Below are 21,273 nucleotides of genomic sequence, written 5' to 3' on the forward strand. Positions count from 1 at the left end.
TTCTTCCTGATCATTAGGGGCTCATTACTTTTAAATACATATGAGTGCATTTGTAAAATGTTTCGGGCGTTCTGTTTTGTTTTGTTTTTGTTTTTTGTTGAGATACAATACTGATAAGACATTTGATTGCATATAGAATGACTGAGAGTAAATCAATAAAAATGTAAATGATAAAAAAAAAGGATGAATGCTTCCCTCTATTTCATTTACATAAAGGCAAACATTTACATCTATATGTTTCATCATTATAGATGTGGCTTAAGATTTAATATTTAGTTGGGTTCAACTAAAAAGACAGATACATATACTGTATTTAGTCCATTTGTTAATTAACAGGAACTATAATTTCAATCTAAAAATTATTGCCAAACCAAGGACAGGCAGAGTTTGTTGTTATGGTATTGATTTGTGATAAACTTGGATGCTTGAATGACCTGATATTGATGTAGCCCATCTTGTTGAAGCTAATGGTCTCTTAAAGTAGATAAGATACATGATGTCCTAATACTGTACATGCTCATATACACTGTGGTTTATACTGAACCATCTGATAGGAAGCATTTGGTCCTCTCCATACAGACAATAATGCTACTTTTTCTCTCTTCTCAATTGATGCTGATTCACAAAAAATGTCTAATCCTGGAAAAAATTACATTTTCCATATTTAGCGTATGCTATTGACATATCTACAAAGAAGAGATGCATGTACTTACTCGGGACATCATCAGTAGAGGATGGCGTTATTTTTCTAAATAAAAAAACATAATCTTTTCTGTTCCTTTCTGTCAGGAGCTGCAAAACACCAATGGCATGTGAAAAGAAACCAATCAGTGGGTAAAGAAGATCGGTCCGTTTTACAGTACAAACATCAAAAATCAGTCTGAAGGAGGACCGCCTTTGTGTGCCTCTGTTGAAGACCAACACAGAGTTGACCATCTTCTGCACACAGGAGGGCAGAATTAAAACTCAAACACGTCGTTCTGCTTCTTCGCCAGCTTGGCTACCTCCTGTCGGATAGCCTGCACGAGTGCAGAGGTGGAGAGGCTGCTCAGGGGCATGCTGTCCATGTCCTTCACCACCTGGGGCAGGCTTTGCTGGGACGCTGTGCTAGGGGCAGTGGGTGGCTGCTCCAGTGCCGGGTTATACTGCAGAGGCAGCCTGGTGGGGCTCCCCTGTGGGTAACGAGGATGAGGAAAAGCCTCTACATACCCAGGCAGGGGCAACTGGAAAACAGGGTAAATATGAAATCAGTAATACAGTAATTTCATATTATTACTACCCACGAAACTAATGGCTGCCAATTACAAACCCCAACTCCAAAAAAGTTGTGATGTTGTGTAAAGCATAAATAAAAACAGAATGCAACGATAAGCAAAAACTTTTTGACCTATATTCAATTATAGAAAGTACAAAGACAAGAGATTTAATGTTCAACTGATGTGACTTTATAAGTACATAAATAATATGTACCTCGGCAGCATTTCTGGATGTTGTTGATATCTGGCTTTCACTTTGTGTCTTAATTTGCATTTGAACATGTTGTGAACAAACTGTTTTTACTGATTAAGTTTTTTTTCCATGTGTTCCTGAGCCCATGTAGTATTCTTAATACAATTATATGGGTTTTTAATGCAGTTTCTGTTGCAGCTTCCTTTGAGGGGGCCCCTAACAAGCAGAGATTTCTCTGGATTCTCTGAATCTTTTGGTGAAACCTCTAAATTCCTGCAGTTTTATGTTAAGAGGCGTTGTTCTTCAACTCTTGGACTATTTGCTCATGTGGTTTCCACAAAGTGGTGAACCTCAGCCCATCCTTGCTTGTGAACAACTAAGTCTTTTGAAGATGCCCCTGTAATACCCAATGATACTATCACCTGTTATCAGTTAACCAGTCTACCTGTGGAACGTTGCAAACAGGTATATTTTGAGCATTTCACATGTTTCTCTGTCTTTGTTGCCCTTCTTGAAAAGTGCTGCAGGCATCAAATTCAAAATTAGCACATATTAAGAAAAAAAGTTTATTAGCTTGAACATTAAATATCTTGTCTTCGTGCTGTATTCAATTAAATACAACTCCAAAGGAGTTGTATTTAATTGCATTCTGTTTCTATTTACCTTTTGCACACAGTGTCCCAACATTTTTGGAATTGGGATTTGTAGGTTCATTAGAAGCATAAAGTATATGCAATAGTTTTTTTTATTTTGCTGAGTGAACATTTTGTCTTGCACCACTATTTTAGAAATAATTAAATGGGTGATACAGGAAAATATATAACTGTATCTGGGAAAATCATCATAAATGAACCAAAATAACAGGGAAAGTAATGAGTGTGGAGATCTAGTGTACGAATATATGATACTGAAATGGATTTTGGTTCAAACTGTGTTTGAACTCCAAAATGGACTACTTTTTAATGTTGATAAAAAATCTTCATAAGTGTCAGATTTACACCACAAGAAATGAGAAAAAGGAAAATAGGTGTTCATTTAGGAAATGTGCTCAACTACCCCGGTATTTTGTTGTGTCCACTCAACGCCAGCCATAAATTCAGATCAGCAAATGGTTTCTAAATGACACTGGTTCTGCAAAAAGACACTGCGTAAAGGCATCTGGTTGAAACAGGCAAACAGACAGGGAAAAAACACAGAACATTCCATACAAACAAGGAGAGTCCTGTGCAGGGGAGGGGAGGCAGGGGAGGAAGGTCACATGGGTTATAACAGATCTGACAGGAGGAATGGAACCCGTCTTATTTTAATGAAGAACAGAAGAGAGGGTAGGAGGATGCTCAAAGAGTATTGTTTTCAGTCCATTTTAAGGGTAGAGATAGGAACATGAGTCATCAGTGCTATAGTGAGATGGTCTGCAAAAGACAATGCTTAAATATAGATCTCATCTCTGCATTTCAAATATGTTTCTCATCTTATCTTCCCATTTTGTGTTTCTGAGTGTTTACTCGTTCATTAAAGACATATACTGCAATAAATGGAACTAAAAAGTACACTCAACAAAAACATAAACACAACACCTTTGTTTTGGCTCGCATTCTTCGTGACTTTAAAATAAGTATCTCAGATGTCTTCTACGCTGACAAAAAGTTTATTTCTCCTAAAAAATTTGTTAAAATCTGTGTTAGTGAGCACTTCTTTGCCGAGATAATCCATCCACCTGACAGGTGTGACATATAGAGATGCTGATTAAGATAAGATAAGATAAGATAAGATAAGATAAGATAAGATAAGATAAGATAAGATAAGATAAGATAAGATAAGATAAGATTTTATCACAGACAATGGAAGAATTTCAGTCTTGGTGTTATTGGATCTCAGTGCTGCATTCAACACAGTTGACAACAACATTTTAGTAGACCAGCTGGAAAACTGGGTTGGACAGGCACAGTACAATACTGGTTTGAACTGCTACTTAAAGGACAGCAAGTACTTTGTGTCTATAGGTAACTACACATCTGAACAGAAAAAAATGACCTGTGGAGTTCCCCAAGGCTCCATTCTAGGGTCTCTTCTGTATAACATCTACATGCTCCCACAAGTTTAGATTTTGGAAAACAACAAAATATGTTATCATAATTATGTAGACAACACACAAATTTACATTACCACATCGTGAGGGGACTATAATCCCATACAAATGCTAAGTAAATGTAGAAAAATAAAACTTGTCTGCATAGAAGAAATCTTAGATCTTTTTTCTTCAACCCATTAAAAACGGGAGCAAAAACAAAAGTGTTGAGTATAATTTTTAGCTCTAGCAGTTTGCAGTGCTGTAGCTCACTTTCTGGCTCAGCAAGGTGACCAAACGTTATGGGGAAACATCCTAACAATCAGGACGTAAGGATGGGGTATTTTAACACGTATTTCATCATTATGTGTGTGTACATATAGATATGGATATAGATATAGATATATACACATATTCTAGTGTCTCTAAAAATTATTTAGTGTAAACTTATTACTAACGATAAATAAACAAGAAGTGTGGTCTCTATTTAGACCACTTTTCTAACCTGATCATGGTCTGGACTTGCTTTAATTTCACAAGAAATGTCACAACAGCCAATTAGAATATCTTATTTTCTGAAAGTTGAAAGTCTAATTATTAGGACAAAGAGCTGCTGGGGCACTGGGAGAAATGCTTGAAAACTGGGACTGTCCTAGTTTAATCAAGATGTTATTCCACCATTGTAAATCACTCATTTTTCAATTCTTTTTTTTTTCCGAGTTCTTCCAAAGCAAGCAAAATGGGCTTCCTTACAGAGTCTGCCCACTGTGGTGGGACATCCTCAGGTTCAGGTGGATAGGACATCCAGGAGGGACTGTGGTAGGACGTGGGTGGTGTGGAGACAAAGTACTCTGAATAGCCGGGCCTGGCGGCTGGGATGGCGTAGACGGCTGTTATTGGGTTTCCTGCACAGAAGAGACCGACATTCAGTGAACAGAGCACAATATAGATTACTTTTGCAAAGTCACCTCCTCCTTACCCCCTGCTTACCTGAGTAGTTGGACACAGGCTGCTCTGCAGTGATAGATGGAAGTGCTGCTCTAGTCGTCGGCCCATATGGGTTGTTGTCATGTTGACTCTGCAGTTCAGTGACAGATGTCTCTGCGCTCCTTCCCTTAGGCCCCAAGTCAGAAGTGGAACTAAGTTGGACAGAGATTGGAGAGGAATAAACAGAGGAGCTACTGAAATATTTCACCACTAGATGGCAGACACACTCCATGTGAAGAAGTGAACACCTCATTAACATTCTTGCCATCTCTCAATGCACTAGTTCAATATTCAAATTTATACAAGGCCTAAAATCACCCTGGCCACAGCACATTACCTAGTGAATATCTAGTCCCTGAATATGAATTTGAATGTGAATAAATGTGGAATATCTGATGGTCTTTGGGATGCAACAGACATTGTGTGTCCGAGCCGGTTGCGTGGGTGTGCACGTGTGTGTGTGTGTGTGTGTGTGTGTCTGCCTGCATCTGCATGTGTGTATGGGAGAGACCTATTCAGCCTTACCGTCTTAAGGAGGTCCCAGGAGGAGGTCCAGTGCGAGGTGGTAAAGGGGGAGGAGAGCCCATGGCCATCTCAGGGAGCTGGGTGAAGTGAAAGGCCTTAAACAGACAGTGAAAGGCCTTTAAGGTTACATAAACTCTAATATGGTTCTTAAGAGACAGCAAATAATCTCATTCTACTTACCGGTTTGGGCAGGCTGCACTGATATACGTCCGAGCCGTAAGACGGTACCCACTGCAGGCCTCCCCGTCCGCAGCTCATTGTACCCGGGGCGCTGGTCACCACGTCTGCATAGGGGAGGGGAGGCGGCGCGTTGCTGTAGTGGTCAGGAGGCGGGTGGTGGTGATGGGAGTGCCTCCCGGATGTGGACTGGCCCCCTGAAGCCAGGCTGAATGCCTCCTCAAGCAGCAGGTGCATCTGCTGCCGCACTTCATCAATGGACGGCTGTGAGCTCAGAGTGGATGTCTCTGAGTGGCCTTTCAAGCCCCTGCCGTACATGTATCCCCGTGGCCCCATTAAACGGTCAACATTCGTCTCTTCAATCAGCTCAGGCTCAGTCTGAAACATAAACACATTCACAAGAGAAAGAGACAGCAACTTGAATAGAGACTCTTCAAATCCTGAAACGCTGAACTGTTATAGCAGAATGTGCAAGGGATCTGATTGAGAAGCCGTTACAAACAACATGCAATCTGTCACACATACAAGAATAAATGGATATGAAACTTAGGGAACAATTTCAAAGGGACTGTTCATCTTAAAATCAAGAATCATTTGCACTGCTATTTATCCACCTAGATTGTTCTGGTATAAGTTACAGAGTTTTGAAAATATCAACCACAGTTTGATGTTTGCCTTCTCTCAAATATAATGGAATTACAGTACATTACTGTGTGCTCAGCTTTTGGTATTCAAAGTGCCAAAAAATACATTTGAAAACCTAAACAAAAATGACTCTTTCAAGAAATTGTAGCTTAATAACTCATGGTAATCCACAGACCATGTTCTACTGATATACAACAGTCAACCGTATCACCATGCAGAGTGTACATCTCCTCATGGACAAGAGCTTACAGCTCAGCCAAGAAGACTGTGTAAAACAATAATAAATATTTGTTCTAAGTTTGTCACCCCATAGTAAATATGTTATTCACCACCCAGCCAAATTTTTTGTCGGTTTCAAAATCATTAAAAAATAAACAGCTTTCTCTGCTCTGTAACACTGGGGCCCTGTCCGCCGTCTGTCTCAAGTGTCAACTACTACTACAACCTGAAAACGACCTGATGGATGCTCAGTCTAGCAGCTTTATTGGACTTGTTTGAGCCACCAGAGCCAGAGGGTGGTGACCTACCTGAGAGTCACCCTCATTCATCTCAATCTGCAACAGGACAGTAATCTTTTTTCTTTGGTTGTTGGAAGTGAGCAGTATATGCTTAGGGTTGAGTCAGTTCTGCTTGTGGCAGGTGCACAAAACAAACCAGGTTATTTAAAATATCTGGTCTTCTCCTCACTTGCACTGCTAATGCTAAATGCTATTTGCTACTGTGCTCTAGTCTATTTGGTGTAAGGATGCAGTATATGACTCCAGGGCTTCATCAATGTTTTTCAGCATTTTTTTTCTAGCGTGTATAATGTTGTTTACAAAAAAATCTCTGAATTTCCTTTACACAGACTTTTATGTTTACATCCCATACTGCCACAAGTACAAGCCTTTCATCCATGAGTAGATGCATGCTTCCTTCTGTGCTGTAATACAGCTGACGGGTGTACTTCAGTAGAAAGAAAATAGTTCCTGCATGAAGCTGCTCATAACAGGACACAACTGAGGATTATCTTGAGTAACCAGGTCATGATGTCTGGAAAGACACATTGCTATGAGTTTTTCAATGTAATTTTTGGCACTTTGGGCACCACAAGCTGAATCCCATCTAGTTTCATATATTGGAGAGAAAGTAGACATTTCTACAGCTGTTGACAGGACACCTCGAACTGCAAACAAGGTTGTTTATGACTCTTTGTATTGTGCATTTTTAATCCATGGAGTTTTTATATTTGTAAAACTTTCTTTGAGCTCAAAAAAGCTATTTAAAAATCTGTGACAATATTAATCACAATATTAAGTCAAGGCCAAGTAGGAACTTGTGTGTTAGCATATTCAGAACTAACCAGGAAGTAAACCCAAAAGCTAGAAAACTTTTTGGCTTATGCACCAGGCGAGCAACTCTCATTGGACTGAATGGGCACCATCTTTGCATACACTATTTAGTTCCTATATCTATGGGTTGTAGCAGCAGCACCTGGGGAGGCATGTTCTGATTCATACCTGGATCAAATATCAGAATATGAAACCTTTCCTTACTGGATTAGCGGGATGTTAACAGATACAACCTGAGAAAGCTGGAAAACTACAACTTCTATAACGGTTCCTGTCATTCTCTCTGTGGGCTGTTGACAAGGTGCTGACTGAGCTGGAAGGGGCTGATTAATGTTACTCTGAGTTTTTGAGACAAGTCAGCTGGAAGAGCTGGATCCAGCAGTGTTACTGCTTGGTCATAGTTGGTTCAGCAGCAGAAAAAGGAAGTTTTTTTTTTTCACCGAGAGCTAACTTGTACTTTTCTATAGCCCCACAACAGCTGTATAGTTGTCACTTAATGCTATTTTTAATCTTCTTAATCTGTTTCTCTTTTATTATCTACACCATACAGTCAAAAGTGTCTGTTGGGGGCAGGCTTGGGGAGCAATGGATTACATGTAACAAGACTATGTAACTAGGATACAAAAAAGGTAACTGTATTCCATTACAGTTGCAGATGAAATGACAAAATAAGATACAGATATGTTTAGTAAAAATGGGGATTATTAGAAGGATTTCCACACATTTTAAAATAAAGAACGATAAATTACCATTATACCACACATTATAACAATGAGTCTCATAACAACACTCTGGTCTGGTGAAACTACAGCTAACCTTATAGTCAATTCATGGCCTCTAGTAAAAAAAAAAAAATGCTTTCAATGGGTGGAAAGAAACATTATTTTGATCAAGCACTAATGTTAACTACACTGAGATCCAGTTGGCTGGCTACCCTGTCAATACTACTACTACTACTACTACTACTACTACTGAAAAATATCGTGGGACTGTCGGTGGTGATGCTGATGACTGGGATGGTGTGTGAGTAAAGAAACACTTACTTTAAGTTTTACATTTAAATGAACTAAATTACCACTACTACTCTAAATGTACATTTTTGCATAACAAAGGAAGGAATAGCTGGACAAACAATTAGAACATAAACAATAATATTAAGCTCAACAATTTCACCATATTCATTTGGTACTGAGATAATCCAAAAGTAACAGAAAGTCATCAAGTTACAATACTTTAGTATTGTTATACTTGGATTAGATTACTATACACAATAATAACACAGAAAACAGAACAGACAATAATAACAGACATGAGTCCAGTCTGAATGATGTTTACAAATTTAGCAAAGTTATTGCATTTAGTATGAAAGACTTATATACTATATATATATGTATATATATATATATATACATATATATATATATTTTTGGTTGCTGCGGCCCTATAGCATCTTCCTTGAGGGCAGTTTTATGCATTATTTAAAAAGGACATAGACAGGATCAGGATAATTTAACAGGTAATAATTGGTAATAATTGTGTCAGAGTATATTTTTAAAGTAACCCTCACAACCCTGTTTGGCAGGTATTTCATTACTTGAATCAAGGGTGTAAGGAAGATCGTGTCAGATGCCCCGAGGCAAACTGTGATTTGTGACTTTGTGCTAAATAAATAAAATGTGACTGCATTTGACTTACAGCGTAACCATCACCCTGTCTCCCCTGTATATTCATTGCCTCTGTTTTAATTATTCACCTGCTACCTCACTCCATTTTTTACATCCTCTTTCTCACATTTTTTTAAAGTCCCTCCATCTGTTTTATACCCTCTACTCTTCCCTCCTCTCCCAGCCTCTGTTTCCATCTATTCAGTCCTTATATTCGGTGATAAATGAACATGAGACCAGGCTGCCCTACTTCCTGTGCGAACAGAGGGTAGCCACAGGAGACCTAGCGTAGTGCACCTCATAAATCAGCCCCCCCTGCAACACGGAACGGCAGAGACTTGCATCTGCAGTGAAGGGGCCTGCAGCTACACTAGTCCCATTGTAATCAACAGGGCCAGGGAAAAGGAGTGTGTAGCTTGTACTGGCTATTGTGCCATAATTCTAACAGAGTTGAACAGTTGGCAACACAGAATTAAGCCACAGCAAGCACAAACCGAGGGAGGTCAGAATCAACAAACTACTTTTGTCTGGAAAATCTCAATTTGTAGAGCCTGTCAAGACTTTTTTTCTGATGTAATTCTACAAGTTTGTCATGTGGCAATTTGATCCGACTGTTCCAAGAGCTTGAAAGATCTATATTAGATACACAATTGACCATTTTTACAGCAGATATTTGATTTGCAATAGTAAGAAAAGCACAGGTTTATATAATAACATTTATTTTCCATCTAAGTGTCCCATTAAGTTATGCCAGTGAGACAGCATATCACTACCAAAGCCAGTTACACCTGTGTGTTTTTCCCGCTGTGACTGGTTGAAATGGCTGGCAGGTCAGTAACAGTTCAGTGAAATATCTCTACCACAGCTCATATTTTTTGCAACAGGACAGCTCAGAACGAAAACACTTTTTAGGAATGGTCTGCTCCATTACTCTCAGGAGCTCATATACTAGTATTCAAGACAGAGAGAGCCATACACTGAACCATAATGGAACAATAAAAGAGTGGAGGCATAAACCAGCCATCCTGAGACGCATTACATATCAAAATGACAGGACCTTATAAATTTTAACTCTTAATTATGAATGAGCCACTTCTCTACTTCCAGCTTGCTGTGGTACACCACAACCGAGTAGAATATGCCTGATTTCTAGCTCAGTGGCTGTGTCTCAAACGGGGCACTGAGGCACAGATTGAATTCTGATTGATAATGATCTTTTCTATTTTTACATTCCATGTTACTAAATTGAAACCAGTGGCATTGGGTCTTTTTTTAAAATATTCTTAAAATCATCATCTAAATTTGGTAACTAGAACATAAGTATACACGTGTGTTAGATTTAGTTGCATCTAGCAGTGAACTTGCAGAGTCATTTCAAGCCGTAGCTAGAGCCAGTGTTTGGTTTGTCTGATCTGTACTACTGTAGAAACATTGTGGTGTAACATAGCGGCCTTCATGGAGGAGAACCTGCACCCTCTGTAGATATAAATGGCTCATTCCAAGGTAACAAAAACATGACTATTACTTTTAGGTGATTATATTGTATATTGTGGTCAGTTGGTCAATTGGTTGGTCAATATGCTCTTGTCCTGCCAAATTCTTCTTGGTCAGACAGTCGCTGGTGTTAAAAACTTTAATAAGACAAGAAGCCTTCATAATGTATTATTGTAGGGGGGTGGGCCATATGCAGAATGCATGTATTTTATTTCAGGCTATTTGCTGAACAATTACTCAGTGCCAGAGTAATTGACACTATGACAAAGAACCGTTACAAATCACTACATCAGCCCCCTGCCTCAGAGGACAAAAGAGCTGAGTGGATAAAACATTTATCAGACTGCTTATCAATGAGGGCTGGTAACAGTTCAAGCTCAATGACAGATTGACCCAAGCAGCCTGTGACTCGACCTCAAAATTGAAAGCTGCAAGTTTTGCCATCTTTTGTTGTTTTAGTGTTTACTTCATATGCTGTTTAATCTGGCATTAGCATGTTGTTGCTAATGTGCCCACAGGCTGGGGTAATGTTGAACTAATGTTGTAATAGTGAGAGACATTCAAGAGAAATTGTGTTAATGTTAAGCTGCGTTTGAAGTCAACTAAATAACCGGAGTGGAAAGCTGGACGCCAGTTTTCTCATATTTAGGTATTGTAGAGATAACAGGCAGTTTTTTATTCCCCATCGACTGGTTGAGTAGGTAGAATTTTACCCAACTAAGATTTACTTCGGTTGACTACAGCCTTATTATATACTGAAAAAACACACTTATGAATATTAAATGTAATTTTTGCCATATTCAGCTAATCCATCCCCATAAATCTTACACACTGGACCTTAAATACATAACTAAGTTACAAGTTTACGTGTGTATCACAAGTTAAAGCTACTATTAGTGGTAAGTCACTTGCGCATCAGTCTTCTACACGTATATTGAAAAGTACTACTATTTAAAAAGTACCAAAACAGCACTGCTTTGTCAGTGCCAGTCTCAGGGGGTCAGTGGGTGATGACATGTGACTCACATCATAGCCGCTGTTGCGAATGCCTCTCCTGGGTCTCTCCCTCATAACAAGCAGGTCCATCTCTGTTCCTCCAGGACTGGGACTGCTCAGACTCTGTCTGCTCCGATACGCTGTCTGCCCCACCTGGGAGTGCCTGCCAATTCAAGTAAAGAGTAGATACAGTACAAATCAGACCTGAACTATAGCTGTTAATTGAAATCATTTTAATTCAGCTTTCGTACTTTCAGTCAGAGTGCCTGCAGTGAAAGGTGGGTAGAAACTGGAGGTGGAGAACAGAGCGGGGTAATGTATGTGATTCCCTCTCAAAAAGGTACATCAGACCAAACAGAAGAAGTATTTTTTAGGATATCACGTAAGGACCTTAAGTAAAAGAGCTGAACCAGGTATGAGGATATTCTTGAGGTGTTGCACAGCAAAATGCAACCCTAATAAAGCATCTAGCAAAACAAAACAATAATATACAGTCAATGACAAAGGACACAATGCATATCAGCATGTTGTTTCTGTAACTGATCATCCACACACTAGTTTCAGCTGCTAAAATCCTTCTCTGGCTCACTGTGGTGGGATATAAAAATAGCAAATCCATTCAACCTTTCACTAAATCAACACACAAGCCAAAATTCAAATGTTGCTTTCTGCTCTGAAGGCAGCTAGTGTGATGTAATGCTAAACTCATGTGGAAAAGGATTTTTGGAAAAAGGATGTTTGCCCCCTTGCTGTGAGTCTGTCAGAACCAAAGACTCTGTGCATCTTTATGTGCATCTGTAAAGCAGAAGCAGGACAGAACCAGCCTAGTGAGACGTCCAACACCCTGCCAATCCTCTTATCTCCATTATGGAGGCTCAGGACTTGGATCAAACTAATCAGACAGGCCTGATGGGTCTCTCACTGCCTACTAAGACAGGATAATGACAACATTAGAGTAGACAGTTTTACTTATCTATAAGCTAATTAGGCAAGACAGAGGTCAGCAGGGCTGGATAACTACCCATGGTTACAAGCCCAGTCAACCAATATATAATGTCATGTCACCTGCAGCACTTTGTGACCACTTGAATTGCATCCTCACACACTTAAAGGCATAGTTCTTATTTTTTTTTGAAGTGGGGTTGCATGAGGCAGTTATCTATAATCTGTGTATTACCAACAGTAAATGGTGGACAACACGCCTCCAGTTTGGAGATGAAAGTTATAGTTATAGTGTAGGAAGCTAAACGATGTACTGCTGTGGTCAGGGTCAGCAGAAAAATGTATTTTATATCAGTAAGTGTACCCTATAAGTGTAACTTATAACTATATTCAGAATATTTTCACTGCTTTACCTTGCAGCCAGACAGCCTTTTCTGATGGGAAACAGCCATTATATAAGTCAAATATCACACTTTACGAAGCAACCAGACTCCTTTGCAAAAAAGTAACTTTACCTTGCAGATTACAGGAGTTGCTGATCTACTGCTGCCTCAATCAGTAAGTTAGTTTGTGTTATTGTATGGCTTTGATTAATCTGAACTGACCATTTAAAACACAGAAGTCACACAATAACACAAATAAAAAACTTGTGAAAAAAATTTGCTGTTTTACTGGTGGTTTTGTAGAGAGAGATGTTTGGCTTACATAATGGCAGTTTCCTGTTGGAAATGGCTGTGTGGCAGAAAAGTAAGGTGGTGAAAATAGTCTTAATGTATTGTACACTTAAATTTGCCCTCAAGGGATGGCTGTAAATGTCAGACTATACAAATGTATCTGCTTGTTATCATAATTACATAATTTCCTCCGTATTTATATATTACTGGCAACTTAATAATTAGCAACTTTGCTGAAAGCAAAAGTCTAGGATAATGGCAAGCAGACATTCAAGTTTACAACAATTGTACAATCTATCTAAAAAAGGAAATTGGTTTAAGTTATATAATAACAAGGATCATTCCAGTTTAATGGGATTTCCCTGCTACTATTAATGCTACAAGCTACAACCACTTAGCTAGTGCCACTGCTAGAACTGGCTATATGATATTGAGACACTATCTAGCATATACTGATATCTAATAACTAGAAACCTTAAATGCATGAATAACAAAACAGGGGTGCATTTTGGTACATGTAGTTTATGGACACTATAGTTTTGTAATGCAACACAGAATTATATTGTGCAGATTATATCCTTTGCATGCTGTTTCAGGTCACAAAAAATGAGATGCCAGGTCAGATTTTAGCTGCTGACCCTGTCCACAGCGGTACATTGCTAAGATACCTACACTGGTATTTCTGCTGCTTTACCAAACTGGGGGTGTGCCAACCACTATCTACTGTAGGTAATACACTAACTATAAATAAGTACCTCATAAAACCCCACTTTAAAAAAAATCCCTATAAGTAAGCATGGATTTTCTTTTCTGTTTACACTCAGCCAAACCCAGGTTCCACTTGCTTTTCCACTCTCCCCTCACCTCCTGTGAGACTTGACATAAGTGGAACCTCGCTCATCATCAGGCTCCAGTGGTCTGCCATGCTCACCGGCTGCCCTCTCATGGCTGTGCCTCTGCCTCTGTGCCAGGGCCTGGCCACTGCTGCTGCCGTCAGTGGAGGGGAAGTCATAATATCCCTTCCTCTTAGCCTTCAGCCTCAGCTTGTTCCTGTAGTGCTCAATGTCTGACTTCTGCTTCAGAGCCAGGTTCACCTGCAGAGAGTAAAGAGCGCAGGATGCAAAGACACATGGGGAGATGAGAACAGAAAAAGACACCAGATTCTCCTTGCTGTGTGTGGTAAGAATCTGCTTTGTCTTGAAAGGCATGTGTGGATGAAAGATCAGGGGGTTCATGACAATAAGAAGCTCTGGAAATGAAACTGTTATGCAATAATCACAGGCAGGAAAATACAGAACACCATTTATTATTTTTCATGTTTATTATTTCACTTCAAGTCACAGAAGAAAAGAAAAAACAATGAAAATAGGGGATGAAACAATTGTTTTTCAGTTATTTGATCTAGTGATGAAAGTCAGATTACTGTAAAGGTTGAATTATATAATTTTCTGGGGAATAACACTTGGGTGAGCTTATTATATATACAAAAAAATCAAACACAGTATGAATACATTACAGTGAACCTTTCCAGCTTTAAATCATATTTTTTTAAACAGCTGATCATATTCTGATGTGCTCATCAGCAGTCACAGCTTCATCAGATTAAATAGCAAATAATTTAGAACTCTAACTTTTTTCCCACAAAAAAAAAAAACTATTTTTATTTGTGATAATTGATGTCAGAGTGGAGCATCTTTTAAAAGTCTTGGAAAACATTGTGAGTAATTCTCTGTGACATTAAATATTCAAGTTAAGATAAGCAGAGGGATGTTGTTATTTATTAAGAGTTTAACACTCGAAATGTCAGCTAATTTGCTCCATCAGGACTGTGCAATTAAATTAGATTTGACTGACAGTACTGTTTGATTCAAATGTTGCTCGAAGCAGCCACAAGGAACTCTTATATTGTGTTGATTTTGAAGGTTACTATGGACAAAAGTGGTAGTGTTTGTGCATACCAGAAAATATAAGGTCAAAAATAAAATTGCAAAGACTGTGTAAAGAAAAATCTGCTTTTGCTCCTTTTTAACTGGCTACCTTATACTCACCATACCTTTGTTTTGGAAAAATGTAAACACAGGCTCTTCCAGTTTATCTAATTTCAAGGAGAATCTGACTCAGTGGCAGGCATCAAGAATAACTATGAAGAAATAGAAAGCCACTTGTCCACTTTAAACCAGTGAGAAAAGCAAAAATGCAAATATTGTAAAGAAATGTCTCATATGATCACCAAAACTGTAAGAGGTTTCCAGGGCCTTTAATATACTCAACAAAAATATCAACACAAGACTTTTGTCTCTGTTCCCATCTTGTGGCCTGCAGGATATTGGTTCTTTCCTCTTCAGCGGCAGTGATCAATGTTTGATGAATATACAGGCCATGCAAGAACCTCCAAGAATTGAGTGCAGATCCTTGCAACATGCAGCTGTGCATTATCATGCTGCAACACGAGGTGATGGCACGAAAATGGGCCTCAGGATCTTGTCATGATATCTCTATGCATTTAAACTGCCATCAATAAAATTCCCCTGTGTGCCTTGTTCACAGCTTACACCAGCTCCTATCATAACTCCACTGTCACCATGGGACACTCTGTTTGCAATGTTGTCAGAAACCCACTTGCCCACAAAATACCATACATTGCTGTCTGTGTGAAAAGACCTTCTTGGGTTGTGCAAACCAATGGTTGCATCATCTGTCTGGATGGCTGGTGTCAGATGATCCTGCAAGTGAAAGGCTGGACATGGAGGTTCCTGGGCTGGCATGAGCATGCATGGTCTGCAGTTTTGAGGCCAGTTGAATGTACTGCCAAATTTTGGAAAATGATACTAGAGATGGGTTATGGTAGTGAAATGAACATTGAATTCATGGGCAACAACTCTGGTGGACATTCTCTCACCTCAACACTTACAACATCCATGTTGTGTGATTAAACCTTAGAGTGGGCTTTCATTGTGACCAGTCCAAGGCACATCTGTACAGTAATCATACTGTTAAATCAGCATCTCTATATGCCCCACTTGTCAGGTGGATGGATTATCTTGGTAAAGCAGAAGTGCTCACTAACATGGATCTGTAAAACCTGCAGCCAGCTATTGAAAATTATGTATGCACGTTCATCTATGTGTGCATGTATTAACACACACACACACACACACAGTTTGGTCATGTTGTTGTCTTTGAATCCATTTGGAAGTTACGCAACTTTTTCCGATAGGTCATCCCCATTACCTCACCCCCTTTTAGCCAGTTGACATGAACACAAAAGCACACACAACAGTCGCTTGGAGGTGTGTCTCATGACTGAAGACGAGCAGCTTTGCTAGAGTCGAGCAGCTGTAAATCGGGAAATAAATACTCAGGTCCCTATATGCAAATTTGGATGGAAATACAGCAGCTACCCAAACATAAAAAAGCAACACTGGATAGAAACTAAACTTTAAGCCATAGAGATTAGCTTCTGAGGGACTCTGAGCTGAACACACAGTCATAGATAAGACATCCTTTTCTCTGCTCTCCCGCACACACATGAACTGAGTACAACACACGCTTGTTTAAGGAGGAGACAAGAGTGTCATCACAGGTTGACCGTGGTCGGTGAGACCACAGACAGGTTGGACTTTGGCCCTACTCCAGACTAGGTCCAGATAAGGTCTTAGATTATGTCTTAGATCTTTCACTTCAAAAATGGGAGCAAAAACAAAAGTGTTTTGTTTATTTGTTTGTGTACATGTGCATGTAAATCTGTGTATGTCTCTGAATGGATGTGTGCACGTGCATCACCTCTCCGTTGATGATGGCAGAGTCCTGGCTGCGGTCAGAGGACACAGGTTGTGAGTAGTTGGGCTGAGCCGCCATGGGCTTTATGGAAATGAGCTGCAGGGAGCCAGAGGAGGTGTCATATGGATCTGAAGAACAGAGAGGGAGTTCACTCACAAAGAGACTACAAATACCTCTAATCATTACATTGTCAGTCAAAAGGGGAGCAAACTGTCACACTCCCTCTTTGTCTCGCCCTCGCTCAGGCTGACACTGTGGGATTATGTCAAACATCAGTCGCCTGTGTCAGCAAATGAAGTGGTGGACAGAGACAATAGATCACAAAGATAGCGTTGGCTTCAAAGGTTGAGCCAATGCATCTCTGTGATGGATGAAAGAAACTGACTTCGCGCTTTCATTCCTTATCTGACATCAGACAAACTGGATTCAATTCGAGTTTCCCTTAACTCAGCTGATGAATTATTCAAATCCAGCCATTAAGAAAATCATAATCTGGTGAGCTCCATCCAATTTACAAGCAGAGGATCTGAATTTGATTAATTGAACTCACACCCACCACATGTGGAACATTTAGCCTCAGTGGACGAGAATAGAACAGCGAATAGTTCAACGTCTTTTTACTTAAACTGCTCTGTATCATAGAGAAGATGTGTGACTTCATATGGTCTTTCTGCATTAGTCAGTGTGTGTGTGTGCCAGTCTGTCACAGCATCCACTAGTCTGACATAGTGTATCATGTCAGCAGAGTGTCTCCCTCATGCATATTCATCGGGTCCATCTCTGCTTACTGCTGAGTGGCTACCTTTTTGCCTGTAAAAAAAAAAGCTGCAGTGGCAGTGCATTTCTCTTTGGGTAACCTGAGAAACGAGAGACTGGAAAAGTGTTTCACACAGGAGAGAAAGTGGAGAAGATTTTTTGGCATTTGTGACACGCCTGACCTTGTCTACAAAGGAGCTGTGGAACGTATTATTTGCATTTGCATCAGTGTGTGACTCTCACCGTCCCTCTTGCGCATCTCCTCCTTTGTCAGTTTCTGCTGCGCTGTGACTTTCAGCACTGTCAAGCCCCTGCCGGAATTCAGCTTCTCTGATTCGTTGCTGATGACGGAACCGTCCTCACTCGGCAACTTGCTGCAAGTAACCATAGCAACAGGAAAAGGCGGTGAGCTCTCCGGAAGCTGGGCTCACAGCCAGGTTATGTCATCCCTCCCTTTAAGAACCTCACCTTCCCCTGTTTCCATCTCTCAAGCCCGGGTCCAGAAAACATAATGCATTATTATTGTTTTGGGTTTTTTTTTTCAAAATTAAAAAATGTGTATTCATTATTAAAGCCACCACTACGCACTGCCTTCTTTGAAAAATATCAATCAAATCAGGAGTAGTCAGTCCTTTGGGTCTGAATAATAAGATAATTGGTAGCAAATGCTACTGTTTTCTCAAAACTACAGCAGTAGTCATCAGCCAGTGTCAAATTTTATCAGTATAATGCTGATTTCTCGCTAACTTGTGACTGTCTTGCCAAGTGGTGTTTTTATACATTTACCTACATGTTTTAATTAACATACAGACATATCTTTACGTTCACGTGTCTCTGTTATACATGTATTGTGGATGTACTCTTAAGTATGTGTCATGTATATTTCAAAACCAGCTGTCCAGAGCGAAGTGAGACTGGTTCTTCCATTAATTGGACAAACAATTGCTTTATCCAATTCTTGTTTCACTCGCTTCAAACACTGTGCCGTAGTTGGAATTAGAGCTGATCAAGCGGCGCCGCAGAGGACCACAAGGCTGACAGTGACATCAAAGCACCGTGGTCTATCCCCTAATTGTCTGGTAAAAATGATAACAGCTATAGAGAGACGGAGGAGCGGTGGCTGCCCTCCCTGCTCTTGTCGAGGCAGTGCTGCAGAGAGACGGCTCCATGCAACAGTCGCAGGCTCGACAAAGATGTGTAATGTGTAATAATTAATTTAGGTGCACAGAATACATTGGCTATTGGAGAGGGCTGTATGTTTGATCCTGCAGTGGTGTTTAGAGGCTAACAGTCATGTGCCCTTGGTACAAATGAAGGGATGACTTCAGAGAGGAAGAAGCAGACTAATGTAGGTAATTGCATAGAGCAAGTCTGCATACATTTTTTTTAGATTTGTTCCATTTATTCAACATTCTAGCCCTGAATTCATTCATTAAAATTAAACATTAACTGTGAAAACGTAACCCCAAATCATCATCACAGAAATTTCTCTTTGTTTGGCAGGACTCAACAGGCATTTTGGGACATATATAATTTTAAACAGGCTGTAGATGAATGACAGGTTTTACCTTTACTCAAATGTCAGCTCTGGACTGTGCACATATATCTGATAGAGTGAACACAGTGATGGCTTGTCTGTAAGTGGTCCTGGCATCAAGTACAGAGCGAAAATAATGTCGCGCTTCTAAGACAGCAGCTAATATGATGACAGAGCAAGGAATTTTTAACACAGCTTTTCCAAACATCCTAGTTTTATTTTGGATGCTTACATTATCCTTCTTTGCACACACAAACAAAATTATTTCACAAAAACCACCAGGGTCAAAATTATTAGCCCCCCTGATGCTAATAGTCAGTTGTGTATCCTTTTTGCTCGATAACAGTCTGCAGTCATTTGTTGTAGTTTTCATCAAATCTCAGACACGTCTCCTGAGGAATCCCAGTCCATTCTTCTTTGACAAATCTCTCAAGCTCCTCCAGATTTGATGGTCTTCTGACATGGACCTTAGTCTTCAGTTCACCCCACAGATTTTCAATGAGATTCAAGTCATTGTTTTGTGCAGGTCAGTCAGTAATGTTCACTTTGTTCTTCTGGAGGTAGTTCTTCACCAGGAACGACGTATGTTTTAGGTCGTTGTCACGTTTGAAGACAAAGCGACGACCCAGACCCAGTTTTGCTGCTGACTGCTTGAGGTTTGCTTTCAAAATCTTCACATATTCTTCTTTCTTCATGATTCCTTCCACCTTGATGAGATTCCCAGTTCCAGACGCACTGAAGCATCTCCACAGCATAATACTCCCACCACCATGTTTCACTGTGGGGACGGTGTTCTTTGGGTTATACGCCTCTCCCTTCTTTCTCCAAACATAAACAACATCTCTATGGCCAAAGAGCTCTAGTTTTGTCCCATCTGACCAAAGGATACACTTCCAGTTTGCATAATCTTTCTCCAGGTTGTCCTTAACATAGTTCTTGACACTTGGAAACGCTGTGATAACTTTGTATATCCTTCTCCTGTTTTGTGAGCATCAGCAATTCTTTTTCTCAAGTCTAAACTTATTTCTTTTGCTCAAACCCTTACTGAAGTTTTTATATTTTGTGTAAATTGGAAGATAACCCTCAGTTTTAACTTGAGCATTGTAAAGCATTGTAAAGCTTTGAGCATTACAAAGTTAAAGCACATCATTGTACAACAGTGATTTGTGCTATGGCTCAATAAAAAGGTCAGTTCTTAAGGGGGCTAATAATATTGACCCTGGTAATTTTTTTTTTTTTTTCTGAAATTATTCTGTTATTGTGTGTGAATAGAAATAATTTATGCTTTCTAAAGAAAACTAGTATGTTTAGAGATGCTATGTTGAAAATTCCTTGCTCTGTTAAAAAAGCACTTGGGAAATTTTTGAAAAAAAAAGTAAATTTCATAGGGGGGCTAATAATTTTGTCCTCAACTGTATAGTAGCAAATGGTTGAAACACAATATTGTGGTGTTTTCTCCATACTGTAAGCTAAATTTATATCTAGGGTTAGGATTTGGGGAGAGAGATGACGTGAGAGCATAAAGTATGTTCATGTTTATGTTTATGTCCACCAAAATGGCTAATAATAATAAAACTATTCATCTGGTTCATGTGTTTTGAGTGGCATGTTACACATAAACCCTCACCCTAATTTACAGATTTATTTCACATGTTTCTGTTGGGTTCAATGCATTTTCAAAGGATGTTTTCCAGATTTTTATCTCATAATGAATGCGTGGCTAGTACAGGTCAACCAGACTCAAGCTAAATGAATGTACTACAAACTTTAAACTAATCTCTTGATTTTAATTTATGATGTTATGTTATCTTTCCATACATTATGGAAAAGCAGGGAAAAGGCATTAAAGAAAATGATCTACAGAAAATATCATACAGTTGGGTGGAAACTGGATGAATGCTACTGAATGATGGCATCTTAAGATTTCAGGAACCTTTGCGATCAATACTTTGATAAATAAGAAATGAAAAACTTTTGCTGGGCCAGGAGTCTCTAAAATCATTAGAGCGTGACCTCCAGTCTATAGATTCCCTGTCTGGTCACATATATTTCACTTGATCTCATTATCCTGCATGACTTTGAAAAATGACATCTTTTTGCATTTGTCGATTAAATAATTTAGCATGATTTAACATAGCAATTAATTTCCGAAACAGCACTATTGACTGTCAGAAAGGGAAAACAGTTAATTCCACCTGCCCATACAGAGAATTCTGTTAATGGCTGCCTATCACTCAGCATCAGGGTG

General features: G+C 39.4%; 1 protein-coding gene across 3 annotated transcripts in view; it reads right to left on the bottom strand.

Moving 5' to 3' along the window:
* Window positions 1-21,273, bottom strand: part of kiaa1549lb (KIAA1549-like b) — an 88,702-nt gene continuing 67,429 nt past the window's right edge. For all 3 annotated transcript variants that reach the window (XM_084718324.1, XM_084718318.1, XM_084718310.1), the window contains 9 exons: window positions 17,732-17,862; window positions 16,736-16,860; window positions 13,817-14,046; window positions 11,367-11,499; window positions 5,210-5,584; window positions 5,030-5,124; window positions 4,508-4,656; window positions 4,271-4,422; window positions 1-1,223 (listed from right to left, as the gene is read on the bottom strand). In XM_084718324.1, the coding sequence (XP_084574450.1) occupies window positions 960-1,223; window positions 4,271-4,422; window positions 4,508-4,656; window positions 5,030-5,124; window positions 5,210-5,584; window positions 11,367-11,499; window positions 13,817-14,046; window positions 16,736-16,860; window positions 17,732-17,862 (1,654 nt within the window). In that variant the 3' untranslated portion in view covers window positions 1-959. The remainder of the gene's footprint in view (window positions 1,224-4,270; window positions 4,423-4,507; window positions 4,657-5,029; window positions 5,125-5,209; window positions 5,585-11,366; window positions 11,500-13,816; window positions 14,047-16,735; window positions 16,861-17,731; window positions 17,863-21,273) is intronic.

Source organism: Lutjanus erythropterus, chromosome 1, assembly GCF_056507025.1.
Source record: "Lutjanus erythropterus isolate fLutEry1 chromosome 1, fLutEry1.hap2, whole genome shotgun sequence".
Taxonomy (NCBI): Eukaryota; Metazoa; Chordata; class Actinopteri; order Lutjaniformes; family Lutjanidae; genus Lutjanus; species Lutjanus erythropterus.